The sequence below is a fragment of the Mirounga angustirostris genome, unplaced genomic scaffold (assembly GCF_029215605.1).
Source record: "Mirounga angustirostris isolate CCGP_5_RB_7025 unplaced genomic scaffold, mMirAng1.0.hap1 SCAF_7, whole genome shotgun sequence".
NCBI lineage: Eukaryota > Metazoa > Chordata > Mammalia > Carnivora > Phocidae > Mirounga > Mirounga angustirostris.
Genome location: NW_026991715.1, coordinates 153387528 through 153404068, shown reverse-complemented (window position 1 = coordinate 153404068; position 16541 = coordinate 153387528). Strand labels below are relative to the sequence as shown.

General features: G+C 62.9%; 1 protein-coding gene across 3 annotated transcripts in view; it reads right to left on the bottom strand.

Moving 5' to 3' along the window:
- SLC12A7 (solute carrier family 12 member 7) overlaps positions 1 to 3369 on the bottom strand; it is a 41763-nt gene extending 38394 nt beyond the window's left edge. For 2 of the 3 annotated variants that reach the window (XR_010413379.1, XM_054504975.2), the window contains exon 1: positions 3151 to 3369. Coding sequence is in view for 2 of the 3 variants with exons in the window: in XM_054504975.2 (XP_054360950.1) it covers positions 3151 to 3298 (148 nt within the window). In the remaining variant the exon portion in view is untranslated. The remainder of the gene's footprint in view (positions 1 to 3150) is intronic. The other variant, XM_045863916.3, reaches the window with a different exon arrangement.
- Between the last annotated feature and the right edge of the window lie 13172 nt (positions 3370 to 16541).

The following is a 16541-nucleotide window of genomic DNA, read 5'->3' as shown; positions in this document are numbered from 1 at the left end:
CCCGCCTCTTAGCAGGTGGGGAAGAGACCCCTGGGTGCCCAACAGGAGCTGAGCTGCAGAGCGGAAGTCACCGAGACAAGGAGGCTGGACAGTCTCAGCCAGGGACGGGGACACAGGGCAGCCGTCCAGTCAGCCCTCGCCCTCCACGGGCTGAGCCCGACCTCCGTGGGGGCCCACAGCCTGTGGCCATGCCTCACATGCGCACCTGCCTGACCCAGGGGCCCCCCCAAGGCCCAGGAGGGGCTCCACCCAGGCCCAACAGCCACATGGGTTCCCTGAAGTTGGTAAAAACCCCACACTTGGAACTTAGGAAAGCACCCCACTCCTCGCCACCTCCCCTGAGAAGTATTTCACCAACAAACACCAGAGAGACACACAGAGTCCATCCTGCCCACTTGCAATCTCCAATCACAAGAAAACGCAGAATAAATGTCCTGACGAGGCACAGGACCCTCGGCAAGACAAACTGTCATTCCAGAACACATCCCCACCTCACTGGCAGAGGGTGGGGAGGGTCCAAAGCAGGATGCTGATCCTGGCCTCCACTTCCTGTGCCAACCCTCCCTGGGCCCAGGCCTCCCTGGAGCACCACCCGGGTCAAGAGCCCCGTCCCCCGGCTCTAAAGCACCCACCACAGGCCTACCTGGAGGGGCAGGGCCGGGGGCAACGCGGCAGGGGGGTTAAGGTCAGTGCTTGGCTTCCTCCGGCCTGCGCATTGAAGGCCTGGGCGGGGGGGGACAGGACCCGGCCTCAGGAGGCATTGGACACCAGCATCTGCCTGGGGTGCATGGAACAGCAGTCTGGGTGCGTTCAGGTTCCTTCCAGCCCTGGGTCACAGTTCACTGGCCCTCACCGAGGCAGGGCAGACCCCACGGTCCCGCTGAGCTCTGCCAGGCCACTCCTCCCAGCCTGCCAGTCACTCTCAGCACACCCTGGGCCCTCAACCTACAGGGTCTCAGGCCTCCTCTTACCAGACAGCCCAGGGCTTCCAGAAACACCCCAGGAGGGTCTCCCCAGCCTTGCTTTACCACCACCGGGAGGTCCACCCAGAAAGCCGGGAAATTCCCCGGGGGACTGGCCTGAGTGCCAGCAATCCTGTGAGGGGGCCAGATGTGGCCACTGCTGGGACCTTGGGGCGTGCACCCTGCACCCTGCACCCTGCACCCTGGCCCGCAAAGTGGGCCTTCAGGAGGGGCTCCAGTCTGGCCTTCCCAGCTCGCTAAGGACCTTCCCTGACAGCCCCCTCATAGGCTGATGACACAGTGCCGGTCACACGTTACCTGTGAGCACCAACTGCACTCCAGAACCTCATGTGAAACATCAAAGCCCGCCGTAGCAGAATCCCCAAAGACAAGCACACAGTAACACGCGGGGGACGCTACCCTGTCTCTTTCCGCGGGAAAAGCAAGAGTGTAGAGCACAAAATGTCAAAGACCCAGGTAACTTCTGTGCTGGCTCAGCTCAGATGGCAAGCTTCATTACGAGGTGAGCACAAAGCCCACGTCCACGTGAGGTCACGCGAGGCGCTGAGATTCCTGGCGAGCCCTTGGCAGGAAGGGAAGGGGACGAAGGCTGAGACCGTGGGCAGCACTCAGTGAGGGCAGGCGGGGTCTCAAGACCAGGCCCCCCACCAGCCCTGATGGGTAAGACGCCCAGCCCTCCTGGCAGCTGCAGTACCTGGCTCTTGAGCCCACAGGCCCAAGACCACTGTGTGGAGCTCCTAAATGGAGGGACAAGGAAACGAGCAGGAAGAAAATTACCCCGGGTTCAAAACAAGACACACTCCAAGTCTGGAAAGAAAGGACCACAGTCCGCCCAAGAAGGGGCCAGCGGATGGGGAGCGGGACATGCAGGCATGGAGGCTCCCCTGGAAACGCGATGCACTTCTGGTGGCCGCTAGGACAGGGCTCACCCAGGGGGACGATGCCAGAGTGCGCTCAGAACCAAGGAGAGGCTGGGTGCAGACCCTGCCTTAACCTGACACCTAGTCTGCAACCCTCGAGCCAGGAGGGGGCCACGACCTGTCCCAGGCCCCAGGACACACACAGGAAAGCTGGACAGGGGCCTCATCCCGCAGATGGGAGGGACACCTAGGGAGGGGGTGCACCTGATGGTGGGTGCCCTCACAAGGTGCCTGGCCTGGCCCCAGGGGTCTGGGCCACCGGGAGCAGGGAGCCTCGACCCAAACGCAGTGGAGTGAGACCCGCGGCTGTGGACTGTTCTCAGAGGACCCCCCAATTCTAGAGGATACCTACGGGGGGCGACCCATTCATCCACTCCAGGGAACCTGGGGTTTGGAGCCTGGAGGACAGAGGGAGCAGGCCTGGGGGATCCCCCCAAGAGAAAGTGAAAGCGCTGGACGCCTCTGGAGTCCAGAAACAAAGCGGGTATGGGAGAGCCCGGGGCAGAGCACAGCTCTGCTGGGATGGGGCGGCGCCTCCCCCAGCCCCGCTGGGGACCAGCCGACCTTCCTGCGGATGACCCCACAAAAGAGCGGGTTCGTGGGCAATCAGGCGGCGCACAGACCTGGCCTCTCGGCCGCGCTTATCGGACCAGAGGCCCTTTGCCCCAGCACGCAAGAGCAAAGGCAACAGGAAGGAAGCAGGAAGGCACTCTGGCGGCCCTACCGGGACCGCCCGGGACCTGGGGGCCCTGGATGTTCTCACGCAGGCGGAGGCCCCTCCCCGTTTCCATAGCTACCCCGGGCGTCCCACCCCAGCTCCCGCCCCACCCAGAGTGCGGGAGAGAAGGTGCTTCCAGGGTCCCAGTGGGGTGGGCCAGGCACGGAGCAGCCAAGCTGAGCCCACAGCCCCCGGAGTACTGGGCGCGGCAGGAGCCCTGCGTCCCCGGGATAAGCCTGTGAGGGGAGTTTGCGGGCTGGAGGGGTGCGGGGGGCGCAAGAGGGGCTTCGTGGGAGGCGAGACGTAGTGGTGAGGCAGAGGAACGGCTGGGGGGACCCCGGAGGGAAGGGACTGGGGAGAGTGGGTGGAAAGCAGCCTGCCTCGGGCCGACCTCGCTGCGTCCCCCTCCTCTAGACTCCTCCCGGGTCGCCCTCGGCCCCCCCCGGGGCCGCCCCCCCTCCCGGCCGTCCCCGGGCCCCGCGCAGCCCGGCTCCGCCTTTGTCCGGCGGGCAGGTGCGGCCGCGCTCACCCGGGCTCTGGCAGTCGGGCTCGCCCTCGGGGGGGCCCGGCGCCTCGGTGCCCTCGGCCCCCCCGGCCGCCTCGGCCCCCTCGGCCGCCTCGTCCGGGCCGCCGTCCGCCCTCGCCTCCACCGGCACCACAGTGAAGTTGGTGGGCATGGCGCTCCGGTCTCCGCTCCGGCCCGCGCTCTAGAGGCCGACGCGCCGCGGGACTTGGGCGCAGGGGCGGGGTCCGCGCGGTCCGCCCCCGGCCTGGCTCGCCCCGCCCCTGACCACGTGACCTCACCTGCCGTCCCTTCGGCCTCCGGAAAAGTTTGCGCTCAGCGGGGCGGGGCGGGGCGGGGCGCCTTCCTCGGAGGTCCCCTCCCCCGCCTGCCCTCCGGGACCGACCGCGCGCCCAGGGCGCCCCCTCCCCCAGCGTCGCCCGGCCCGCCCGGAGCAGGCCTTTGCCCGCCCTATCCTCGCTGCCACCGTGCCCCCAGCTGGCCCCTGCCCGCAGGGTCCCCCCACGCAGTCTGGATCCCTAGAGGACAGGGCAGTACCCCCCACCCAAGCGGGGATCTGGTCTCCGCTCTCCCTCCGTGCCCGGCTCAGGCGCCCCCAGCGCAGGGGTTTCCAACCGGAGGGAGCCATGCTTAGCAAGGGCACAGGGTGGGGAGCGGAGGCCGCTGTGTGGGCGGCTGTCGGGCTGCTGTGGGGGTTCCGTCCTCAAGGGACATAACCCAGACAAGTTACCAAGGGCCTGAGACAGGCCCCGGCCCGGAGAGGACCCCAGGCCTCTCCCCTCCGCTCAAGGGAGTGCTTCCCAGCCTGTACCCTGGGGAGCCCTCCCTTTCCTTGTCTGGGCCCTGCCGGGGCAGCCAGGGAAGGGAAGGAAGGGCCCGCGAGGGCGGCTCGGACCCCAGCCAGGCACCCCCCAGGCCGCCACTGGCCTGCGTCTTCCAGCTCCTGAACAAAGGACATGTGGAAAGAACAATAAAATGTTCATCAAAGTGAAAATAAGTTCTGCATCCAAGCGGTGATGGCGTCTAGGCGCAAGGAGCCGAACAGATAGCGTTTCACGGCCAGGACGCAGCAACGCAGGAGGGCAAAGCAAGGTCACCACGCACTGCAACAGGATCACCAGGAGGGGCCATCATGGCTGAAAAATGCGCCCGGAACAGTCCGCAGGAAGGTCAGCGGTTATCTCTGGGCCTGGGCCTTGGCATTACAAAGGTCTGCGTTTTCTCTGCATATTTTCATATTAACAACAAACAACATAAAACCAAAATCAGAAAGTCCATTCTCAATTAAAATCAAAAGAAGTCGGTCAGGTGGCCCCAGGCTCCCGGCCCCACCCAGCACCAGCACCAGCTTCCCCGGGTGGCCTGGGCCCGTGGGCTGCCCAGGACTGCCCTGTGTACCCTCACACCCCGGCTTCCACAGAGAGGTACGGAGTCCTGTGGCAGGGGTCAGGAGTGTCAGAAGGCGGAGGTGCCTTCAGCTGCCTCCCTAGGGCAGCCGCAAGAAAGGTGGGGAGAAGGCTACCCCCCGCCAGAGTATAGAAGGGTTTCCAGGGGTCCTTCTCAGGGAAGAGCCGGCTTTGTCGAAGAAGTCTGGGCGGTGCTCAGCAAAGCTGCGGAGTGTGGTGCTGAAGGGTAGGAGTGTGGAAACAGGCTTGCCCGGCCCTGACTGAGCCTCTGCACTCAGCACTCACCAAATCTATTGACCCCGGGATGCGGGGAGCTCTCAAGCAAGACTAAATGGTCTGTGACCAGGGCCAGGTGACCACAGGAGCTCACCAGTGGGACCCACGCCTTTACAGATGAGGAACTGAGGTCCAGAGGTGAAGGGTCATTCACAGGGGGCTGGGGGGTGACTCTCTTCTCCCTTTTTCAGAGGCCATGGCTGATCCTCCAACCTTCCCGGCCCAAGAGTTCAGCTCATCCTTCCGGGCTGGGAGCCTGCTGTCCAGGAACCACCAGGGAGGATATGCAAGGGATGGGGTGCTGACTGCCCCGGGTCCAGGGCAGAGACCTGCCCCGGGTCCAGGGCAGAGACCAGCCCCAGGAGACCAAGACCACCTCTCCTAGGAAGTCAGCGGCTATAGGCTGGAAGATCCTGGCCCCCACGCGGGTGCTCACCTCTGTGGGCCTGGGGCTAATCCTGAAAAGGTCAGCTCCTGCCACAAAGGGAGATGCCCCACAAGGCTACTGGACTGAGAGCCAAGCCCGCTGGGAGGGCGGGAGGGCGGGGAGAAGGGAGAGGAAGGAAATGGGGGGCGGGGAGAAAGGAGGGGAGGAAGAGGGCGAGCAGAAGGAACCCGAGATGCTCCAGAGGCAGGGGGAGGGGAGGGAGGCCCCTTTACTTAAAACCAAAGTTACTTCTTCAGAGCAAACTGTGGTGAGCCGTCCCTGGCAGGGGGCAAGGTGAGGACAGCAGGGGACAGAAGTCCGGGAGGGGAGAGGTCACTTCAGGAGCCTTTCACGGCTCTGTGGCAACTGGACTCTCCTGGCTGGCAGGGCGGGGAGAATTCTCTCTGAGGGGACCACCCAAGATCCCACCGTCTCCTGCCCTCCTGCCGTGGCTCAGGAAGGGGGCTGCAGCAGTGGGGTGGCGGGCAGCGCAGAGGCGCAGGCCAGACCCAGTGTCTGCCCCGCCCCCGCCCCGGCTCTCAGCTGGAGCCCTTGGCCCCTGGCCCCAGGCGCACACCCTGTGACCGCCCGCGTCTGGGTGGCTTCCCGGCTCACAAGCCCTGCAGCCTGCCCCGGGGACACAACTCCGGCTCTGAGGAGGGCGGGGCAGGCTCTCCGCCCTGAGCCCTGGACCGGTTCTGGGGTTCTGCAAACAATGCCTGACTCCTCCAACACGTCACTGTCACCTGAGGACACAGAAGCGAGAATCTGCGGGCCTGGCAGGGAAAGCTGCAGAGGACGTTATGGGGTCAGCTGGGTTGTGTGGCTCCCACAGTCGTCTTGCACTTTTCTGTAGGTTGGAAATCTTTCAAAATAAGATAATTTTATAGCTCTAGGAAAACCTCCTGGTTTTGAAGGGACAGATGGCCATATCGTAAAAACCCTGTCCTCTGCGTGACCTCCACTGCCCCCTGGAGGGTTGTTCTGATGGCCTCTGCCAGTCCCCAGCTCAGGACGTCCTGTGGGGGACTCTGGGGCCACCCACTCTGGGGGGCAGGTCCCGCCGAGGCGGTGCTGAAGGAGGGCCTGCAGCCAGGAATTGGAAGCCAGGAAGGCGGGATCCCACCTCCAGAGCTCCTTGGAGACCTTGCTGGGCTTTATTTTTTGAGATAAGCAAGTCGTGTTAAGAGAACCTAGAAGTTAGAAAGCATATAGGACTTGAGTGCTAACCAGGGTTTATAACCCTTTAACATGGAGGAATTCCACTGCAGCCAAACCCCCCCTCCCCGGGGAACCCACGGTGGCTGGCGGGGACTTTCATATCTCCTCTCCAGGGAGCGGGTGGGAACCCTGTGCCCCTGTTCCCACCTCGCGGTCAGGACACTGATTACAGAACAAAGAAAGGTTTCCTTTCCACTTTCTTTAGAGCTTCAGACTCCAAAACACTGCTTTGCCCTCACACCCTGTTCTGGTTTCACATGTCACTTCTTTTCAAATAAATCTTGGTGGAAATTCGAGAAGCCCCTTGCAACACAGGTGGGGTTTGAAAGCATGCTTGCCCTGATGGCTGCCGCCCCCTTCTTGCCAGACCCCTCCCGGGGCCTGGACGCAGGGCACCCTCACCGCTAGGCCAGCGCCAGGGACCGGCGGGGACCCTTCTGCCTCCCCGCCCCCACACGGCACTGCCCAGACCCCTGAGGCCTGTCAGCTCAGCAATGCAGGTATCTCCAACCCCCTCCAGAAATGTCTGAAGCCACGTAGCCTCCGCGTGACCTCTGCATCCATTCCCACCCATCTCACCACGACAAGTGTCCCGGGGTCCATGCGGTCCAGTGCCCCGGACTCAGCCCGTCCCACAGGAGCTGGGGTCACGGGTGGTGGTGGTGAGGAGCCCCAGAAACCGTCAGGCAACAGGGCTTCGTGCCAGGCCCTCCCTTGTGCACCGGGCTCCTACACCCACACTCCCAGCCCAGGCCCCAGCCCTGTGGCTCTGGCGTGGGCAGGGCAGGCCCCACCCTGCTCCAGAGGCTGTCAAGGATCCAGGAGCGCCCAGTTCTCCTGGACTTCCCCCAGGGAGTTCCTGGGAATGGACGAGGTGGGGACAGGAGCATCCGGCCTTGGGCCTTTTGGTGCCCCTGACCTCCCTTCAGACCCAAACGCCTCGTTGTCCCCCCCGAGGCCCACACGCAGGCCGTTCCCAGCCACCCGTCCCTCTGAAGGCCTCACATGTGACTCCCAGGTTCTGGTCCACTCAGCATCTTTCTGCTGATGGGGCTGGCCGGGGTTCACCCCTCAGCCTGCCATGGAGCCCCCTGGCAGGCTCGCTGGACTCGCCATGGGCCCCCATTCCGGGGTGGGCCTGCATGTGAGGTGACGCCATCAGGGAGATCCCGAGCTTGCAGGAGCACAGCCTAGAGTCAGGGGCCGCGAGACAGAGATTTACGCTAAAAACGGTGGCTGTGGCATTCCCTCGTGGCCTCGAAGGCACTCTTCCTGAAAGAGAAAGTGCCTAAGTGGTCTCTGCTCCTCACAGAGCTCCATGCAGAGTGGAGAAGTGGGCCCCAGGGTGCCAAGACAGCTGTGAGCCACGTGGCTGGCCAGGCGTGTCCGGATTCTGTAAGGTCAGCCCGCAGATCAGTAAGGAGAAGGCAGCAGCAGGACCGAGGTCGCCCGGCCACCAGCAAGGACCCCGGCCCACGGCCGCACTCCAGGCCGAGCGCGGGCATGGAAAGCGTGCAGCCACGTTGGTAGACCCACGCTCACCCTGGCCAGGAGCTCCAAGCCCCCTCCCCCCAAGGAGTCACGGGCAGCAAGGACACGCACCGGGACGCTGGGAGCGGGACATTCGTGTGAGCCACGCCGCAGATGGCCCAGAAGCCCATCAACACAATGGGCAGAGGGACGGCAGTGTCCATGAGAGGTGCCAACTGTGTGCACGGCTGGCCGGCCCCTCACCGCGTCGGTAAGAGGAGGCTGCGTGACCCTGGTCACCGGCAGCTCGGGGCGGACAGGGCCAGTCCAGGCCAGACGTCAGGACGGCAGCTCCAGGGGTGCCTGCTGGGGCCTGGGGCACAGAACTCACCAGTGTAGCCCCGTGAGTGCTCCTCACTGCAGGCTACACCTTGTGGGAGAAAGAAAGCGTAGCTCCGCCTGATGCCCAGGGATGGGGCAGCACGCGCATGAGCCCCAGGCCCCGACGCACCTTCGCCCTGCCTGAATCCCTCGTTTCCCGGGCAGGGGGTCACCTGGGCCGTGCCTCTCACAACCTCTACCAACAAGGGCCCCACACGGTCCCGAGGCTTGGAGATGGCAGGGGCGATTCCGGCTGGTGGGTGGGTGATGGGCTGTCAGCCCCATGGATATTTGGCCCTGATGGGGGCCTGCACCAAGGCCAACAGGTGAGCCCCAGCACCTGCATCTGCTCCCTCAAGTGTCCCAGAGCCTGTGGGGGAAGGGAGGCCAACGTCCAGGCCCCTCGTGCCCATTTCCCTCATCCTGACCCCAAGCCCCGGGGTGGGGACTACCCCAGTACTCACTATGTAGCAGGCACTACTCGGGGTCTTTTTCTGTGTGGCCCCCACTAGTCATGGAGAAAGGAAAAGACAGCCATCTGTAGGCACAATAACGATCTCCATTCTGTGAGTCCCAGAGAAGCCACGTGGCACAGCGCTGGGGCTGGGACCGGAGGTGGCTGTAAAAGCCGGGTGTGTCCAGATGGAGCTCTGCCTTTCCTGGGACTCGAGCCCCCTGCCCACGCGCACCTAGCCCGGGCCCCGCGGTGCGGAGCCCCAGACGCCCGTCTACAGGCCACCCTCAGGAGTTGGTGCAGGCTCTCCCAGGAAAGGGCTGCAGGCCTCGTCCCGTGGCCCTTGGGCGGTGGGGTCCCGACGAGCAGGGCGAGGGTAGGGGTCATGTGGCCCCCAGGGCAGGTCCGCTCCTTCACTGACCAGTTCCTCCACGGGCTCAAAGCTCCATCCCCAAGCATCACTGTGCCAGGAACTGTGGCCATCCTTGGACACACGAAGTGGGGCAAAGTGGGTCCCACATCCCAGGCTTTGTCTGCGTAGGAGACAAAGTCTCCGGCCTTGGGGAGGGAGGTGGACTATGCACAGTGCTTCGAGGTGCAGGCACTTGGGGGAAGGAGGCCCTGGCCTCGGGCCTGCAGGGGTGCCACCTTGGGGACCAGGCCCAAGTGGAGCCGACTTCAGGTGTCACCCCTGATCAGACCATGGCTTAAGGAGCTAGATAGGAGGCCACTGGGGATGCAGGGAGGTGGGTGGACAGGGCATGCCAGGTCCTAGAGGACAGCTGCCTTCTCTGGGGTCAGGATCTGCTCCAGGTGTCTCGGCTGGTCACTTGGGGGTCTGCTCCCTGGACTCTCATCCCCGGGAAGCTGAGTATGGCCCTGGAAGCCACTGCACAGCCACTCCCAGGGGACCATCCCCAGGAGCTCCCCTGGGCCAGCCGCAGCGGGAACTGCCCCCACCCCCAGCCCGTTCCTTCTTTGGGCTCGTGGTACTCAGGGAGTGCCAAACCGTCCCGGGGTCTCCAGGCAGCCCCGGACGGAGGCCACCACCTTGGAGACTGTTTTGCCACACCAGCTTCGCCCTCACGTCCACAGTGATGGCACCCCGTTCCTGCGAGCCTGTCGCTCCCGAGGGGTCTTGGGGAAGGCCAAGGGTGGGGCACCCAGGCCCAGGGCTCCTGTTTGGCTGTTGTCCATGGGAGCCCGTGGTGACCCCCACAGTCCCCAAGTCCCACGGGGGATGGTCACTGGGTCATCCTAGAGTCCCCGTGACCAGACCAGCGTCCCCTCTGAGGACAGGACCCCCACTCACAGGGCTGTGGTGACAACGGAGTCAAACTTTTTCGGGAGGGGGGCAGCGTCCAAGCCCGCCAAGCACTGGGACCTCAGCGTAGTCAGTGGGGGTGAAGGCCATCCACTGCGCGCCGTGACGCCCTGCGTTGAGGGTGCTGAGTCCTCGCGCCCTGGGGCCGCTGGGCCTCCTCCACCCAACCTCAGGGACTTGACAAAAATGTCACTCGTTTTGACTTTTCTTTCCCTTTCCAAAAAATTGATTTTGTTTAATTGTGGTAAAACATACAGAATATTAAATTGGCCGTTTTAACCATATTTAACCATGTAGCTCAGTGGCTTGGGGGCGCCCCCTAGCACAACTGAGGAGGCCGCGGGGTGGGCTGGGCTCTGAAGCCGGGGGAAAGCTGCCCACACCACGGCCCCTCAGCTCATCACGGTGTTTGCTTCACTAAATGATTCCCCTGTATGGAGTGAGGTGTAACAGTTCCCAGAGAATACATCTAAGTAAGAGACAGGCATCGAAAGTACATCGCCCTGTCTGTAAGGCGTCCCACACCACGCAAGCCCTCTGGAAGGACACGGGACTGGACCAGACGCTCCCAGTACCTTCTGCTTTGGTGGCCAGAGCCAGCGTTGCTAAGACAAAAATACTTCACCATCATTTCAATTAAACAGCTGCTGCCCAGAGATAAGCAGGTCACACTCAGGCGCCCGGGGCGGTGATTTCTATCCTATTATTATCCACAGGAGATAAGGTGACCAACGGCCTCTCTCAAGGTCACACCTACCAGCCCAGGAAGGTGGGGACCTGCCCAGGGCTTTTGGATTCTGTCTGGGGGAGGGTGTGGGGTGACTGCTCAGACCGCAGCCGGAGGAGGGGTCTGCACTGGGGGCGGGCCCCGACACCCTGGGGACCACACCAGCCACCACACCCCTGGCCTCTGGCCTCGGGAATTGAGGCAGAAGAACCCTCCACCTAAATGAATAAAGCCTCCCGGCCAGCGCGCCCCCTACCCCCGCACAGCAAGGCCACAAGGCCGAAGACGAGGCCCGAGCAGAGGCCACCCCCCACCACGGCTGACAGAGCCGCTCGGCCCATACAGGGCCTGCAGGCGGTGGACCCTGCGGAGCCGGGGCCGAGGGCCTGCGGAGGCCCAGCACTTGGTTCTGCCAGACGGTTTCCAGCTGGGGGGCCTCAAGCTGACACGGCCAGTTCTGCTCAGCAACCTGAACCAAAATCCACAGCTTTTTCTTGGCTTTCTTCTGTTCCCCCAGGAAGAGAGGGAAGGGGCAGGGTGTGTGAGCCACAGTTTGAGTTAGATAGCCATCTCCGGGCTTGAGTACCTCGTTCAAACGTTAACTCTGGCTCGAATCCGCGGGACCTGAGGAAAGCGCTAGACAGCCCAGCTGGGGTCTACGGAGCACGACTTTTTGTGTAAATACCGCAAGTCATTAATTTCTATTTTCTCAGGGCAATGAGTTAAAAATACATTTTAAAAATAAGCTTGACTGCTGCTGAAGTATACCAAGGTTACTTGGGCCTGGCAGCTCAGGACCCCAGAGTCTGTCCACCCTGGCAGGAGCCAGGTCCTCCCAGAGCCGACATCACAGGCCAAGAACGTGCGCGAGGGTGACGAGCATGGAGAAAGGCGATAAAACACAGGCTGACGGAGAGCAGCTGGTTGCCAGTCTCTGCTTCTGGGGAGAAAGGACACGCACATTAAAAGGGCAGAACCGGGAAGATCTGCCACTTCAGTGAAATGTGCAAGGAAAACGGCTGCCCACGTTGATGCCCACGTCAATGCCCACGTCGATGCCCACGCCACCAACACAGTCCTTAAACACGGGGCAACACGATGGCATTTTCGGGAGACAGAACCTCTTCCCCAGCTGAAGGCAAATGGCTCCGGGTAGAAGCCCAGAGACACAGCCTCAGCGGGAGGGGGAGGAGGTTGGCGTGGGGTCTGGGCGCGCACAGCAATGGCCACGTGACGTGGCGCTCTCACGCACAAAACAGGCAATCCAGGTGTTGAATGAAGCTCCTGGGCGATACGGGCCCAAGAGGCTTCCTGGCTGCCGCGCTCACTCACGCACCCCAACGAGCCACACACTCGTGACGAGAGAACAGGGAGCCCGTGGAGGGAGAAAACGGAATATCGAAAACACACGCTCCATACCAAAGAAGGCAAGAGAGGGCCCTGCGCCGACTCACCGGGTGCGCACGCCACAGACCAGCCCTTCTAAGGGCATGGCTCCGCGCCGTGGCCTCCGACGCGGACGGAGCGTCCACGCCAACAGGGGTTGCAGACACGCCTCTCAGGAACTGATAGAACAAGTGGACGAGGGGAAAAAAGCCAGTGGAGATAAACTAGCACCACACGTGGAACGCGAGTGACCTAACCGGCAGATGCCGGAGACGCACGCACAGCCAAGCACGCACCAACGCCCCGCGCACCACAGGCAAATCTCACTCCGCTGCCAAGCTGGGAACGTGGACTTAGGCCCAGGGTCTTTGCAGAAGTGATCAAGTTAAGGCAAGGTCACGCTGGGGTACGCGGGCCCCGAGCCAGTACGGCTGGCGGTGCTGAAAGGAGGCAGAGACGCTTGAAAATGCGGAGGGGACACAGAGGCGGGCTCGTGGCCGCACAGCCAGGGCCCGGGGACGCCCCGGAGCCACGGGAAGCTGCAAGAATCGAGGGAGACCCCCTGGAGCCTCTGGAGGGAGCGCCCACCCCTTACTCAGGCCCTGTCGCTTCCGGAAGGTCAGAGGCGAACGTGCTGTTGTCTGAAGCCGCGGGTTTGCGACGATTTGTTGGAGCAGGCTCGGGACATAGCTGCTGATCGTCAGATGTTAGGAGCCACTTCCCCGGAAGCATCTTGAAATTGTACATGACATAGACCAGTTCTTTGGGAAACACACCCTACCCAAATTTTCACAAGAAGAAATTGCAGCTCTGAATAGTGCGATATCTCATGAAGTCAAACCCACCCCCCACGCACGCACACGCACACACGCACACACGCACGCTCCGCCCAGACGGCAGCGCTGCTATGATTTTCCAAACACTTAAGCAATAACGCCAATTAGAGTAAACTCCTGCAGACAGTTAAAAAAATAAGGAATATTGCCTAACTCGTTTTGTCAAATCAACATTCGTCATCAAGGAACCGAAAGATGAGACCACGATGGGACGAACTACACCCCGTGAAAACAGCTACAACGCTATGAACTGCAGGGGCTCAACGTTCTGTTTTTACCCCGAGGGGTGGTTTCTCAAGAGATCACCTTTTGTTCATTCAAGAAGACGTAAAAGCAGGATTTGTGTACTCCTGACTACCCGTGTTACCTGTCGGTACAAGTTTACTTAGAAACAGATGTGTCCAGGGACGCCTGGGCGGCTCAGTCAGCTAAGCCTCTGACTCTTGGTTTCGGCTCAGGTCGTGATCTCAGGGTCGTGGGTTTGAGTCCAGCGTCAGGCTCTGCGCTCATCAGGGGTCTGCTTGTCCCTCTCCCTCTGCTCCCCCACTCACGCTCACTCTCTCTCTCTCTCTCAAATAAATAAAATCTCAAAAAAAAGAAGAGATGTGTCCCCCGGGAGGGACGGGCAGGGACGGTGGAGGCAGGGGTGTGCTCAGGCTCGAAGCTGCAGGTGCTGTCGCTGCGGGGCCAACTGGTCGTGCAGGGCAGGGAGTCAGCGGTACCCGGAGTCCAGGGGGTCCAGGTCAGCTGGTCCCAGCTGCCTAGATAAAGCCCTTGTTGTCCCGCGGCACGAGAAACAAGACTGCAGGACAGCGCACTCTTACGCAGAACCCCTCGGTCCGAGAGGGGCCGTGGAGACCCGACACCATGTCTCCGAGAAGTCAACTGCAAACAAGCGCCAACCGACCACCAGCCAATCAGGGAGGCCTGCGCCTCAGGCTGGTCCCCAGCCGCCCGGTCTCCCGATGCCCTGAGCCACGCCCACGCGCGGAGGCCCTGGGACGGTAGCTTCTTTCCTCCTCACCCTGTTGATGGAAGGCTCTAGAATTAACTCTCAGACGCAGGAAGTGTGTCTCACCCAACGGTGCTCAACGATTATTTGCTAACCACTGAGCTTGCCTAACCAAGACTGGTGCTGCCAGAGGTGGGAGGTGGGAGGCAGCCTGCCTGGTTTCCATCCATCCCCGCGGGGGACAGGGACGCTGCCTCAGGGCAGGGCCTCAGCCTGGACCCCGGTGGGTGTCCCACGGGAACAGAAGGTTCTGGGGGGTGGAGCCCTGCCCAGACCTGGGGCTGCAAGAGGAAAAGCCACTAAGTCAGAGGTGGGAGGTCCTGCGCTGCCCGCGGTCACCCGGTCCTCAGGTTCCCGTGCCGGCTCCGCCGCGGAGCCCTCGGGCCCGGGTCGGACGTGCAGGGAGGGGCGTCCACGCAGGGGCAACCCCGCACACACCCCGCCTCCGTCCTAAAGAAGGAAGTTAGCAAACCCCCCTCCATGACTTCATCTCTGGATCTAGTTGAGAAAATACGCAGAAAATCACCTGAAACTGCATGAGGCTGCCGTGGTGACCGTCCAGCTGTCCCCTCGAGGCAGCCACCGTGAGCAGCTCCAGGACCCTCCAGAACCTTCCGCAGGCCACAGCTCTCGCCTCAGCCTGGGGCGGGGTCCCCAGGTGAGCGTCCTGGGCCAGCGCCTCCGCGGCCTCAGGGGCAGCGTCACAGACCCTGGCAGGACCCTGACCAGGGAGGGTGGCGTGGGGGCTGGACTCGCAGGGGTGGGGAGACGCCTGAGCACAGCTGGGGGAGGGGTGGGAGGCTGGCCTGGAACTTTCTGGAACTCCTCCCCGGACCCCTGGCCTCCCGGCAGGATCTCAGATGAACAAGGGGACAAGCGGGGTCTGGTGTGCAGACAAGTTCTCAGAGGTGACCCAGGGACAAGGGGGCCGGCCACAGGCCACAGGGCTGACTTTGACCCCACCCCTCCCGCAGTGCTCGCCTGCCCCCTACTGGTCGCCCTGCTGCTTGCCTGCCGGCCTGGCACTGCCCTCCAGCTTCGGAAACCACCCGCCTCCCCTAGAGAGCCAAGTGTCCCCACCGCGCGCAGAAGTTTCCAGAAACTCCGCATCTCGCCAGCCTGGGATACACACAGTCCCGCAGGGCCCCGCACAGCCCCCTGTGGGCCACACAGGCCCCGGGGGCAGCAGAGGGGGCCAGGCCCACGGTCTCCTCTCCGCACAGCCCCGGTCTCCGGGGAGATGGGCAGTGTGACCCCAGAAGCCGACCCCCAACAGCGACACTGGACTCAGGGCCCCCAGCCCCCTGCATCACCAGCAGCAGCTCCTGTCCCTATCTTGCCCTTCTGCGGTGCCCCCCGCATGAGGAACCCTCGCCGGCTCTCGGGCCCGGCCCTGGAGCCCACGCTCGCTGGCTGAGGCTGACCCAACATCCCCACACGTCCCCTCAGCTTGTCCAGGTCGCTTTCACCACGTGGGCTCCCAGCCTCCTCCCCTCCAGGACCCAGGGCCATCACCAGCCCTAAAACCAGCCAGCTCTACAAGAACCTCGTGGCTGGAGGGCTCCCGACAGGGGTTGTGAGACCAACACCGGGCACTCGGTCAAACTGGAATTTCAGATAAATACTGAACTTTGCTTGGGTGAGTTTGGTCCCTCATCTTGCTTATGCCAAGAATTACTTGTGTCTACTGAAACGGGAATGTCACGCGTCCTGCCCACGGCTGGTTGCTGGGTCTGGCCACCCCGTGCCCAGGGCACGAGGTGGGCGCGCAGGTGGACAGGCTCGGCCTTCTGAGGTGTGGCGGCCTCGGGGTCCCTGCCAGCCTCCCTCTTCCCAGGGAGTGGAAGATTTTCAAGTACTCCCTGGACACCCTGCCCCGCAGGTACCCCGGGGAGGGAATTAGGCAAGAGCCCGGTGCGGCCCGGACTAGCAATTACGCGCATGTTTTCCTCATGTTTTAGAGTCAACAGGATCTCCTGCAAGACAGGCAAGGATGCCCCCAGCAAAATGCTTCCCGGGCAGGCTCCGGGTGCGAAGGACAGGCCACAGTCATGGCCGCGGAGCTGCTGGCCCGTCACCTCGCCCATGACTCAGCATCCAAGGGACCTTTCCTCAGAACAGAATCCACCCCCACCACCAGGGAGCCGAGAGGGAGGCCATCGGGGCCCAGAGAGGGAAAGAAACCAGCAGGCCCTTGTCTGTCTGCGTGTTTTCTCATTCAGCCAGCGCATGGGGTGGGGAGGAAGAAGCCCCCCAGACCTCGAGAGCGAGCCCTCTGCACTTCCTTCCGGTGTCTCCTGCCGAGCGCGGAGGCCCCCGTTCTCAGGAGTCAGCCTCCACCTGCAAACCATGCCCCACACTGGTGGCCACAGGGCCTTTGTTCTCGGAGAAAGTACTTCTCTGGGACTGTCACGGATGTGCCCCATGGTTCACGGCCAGCCACTTTCCACCGGTCACCTCGAGGCCACTATGTCCCC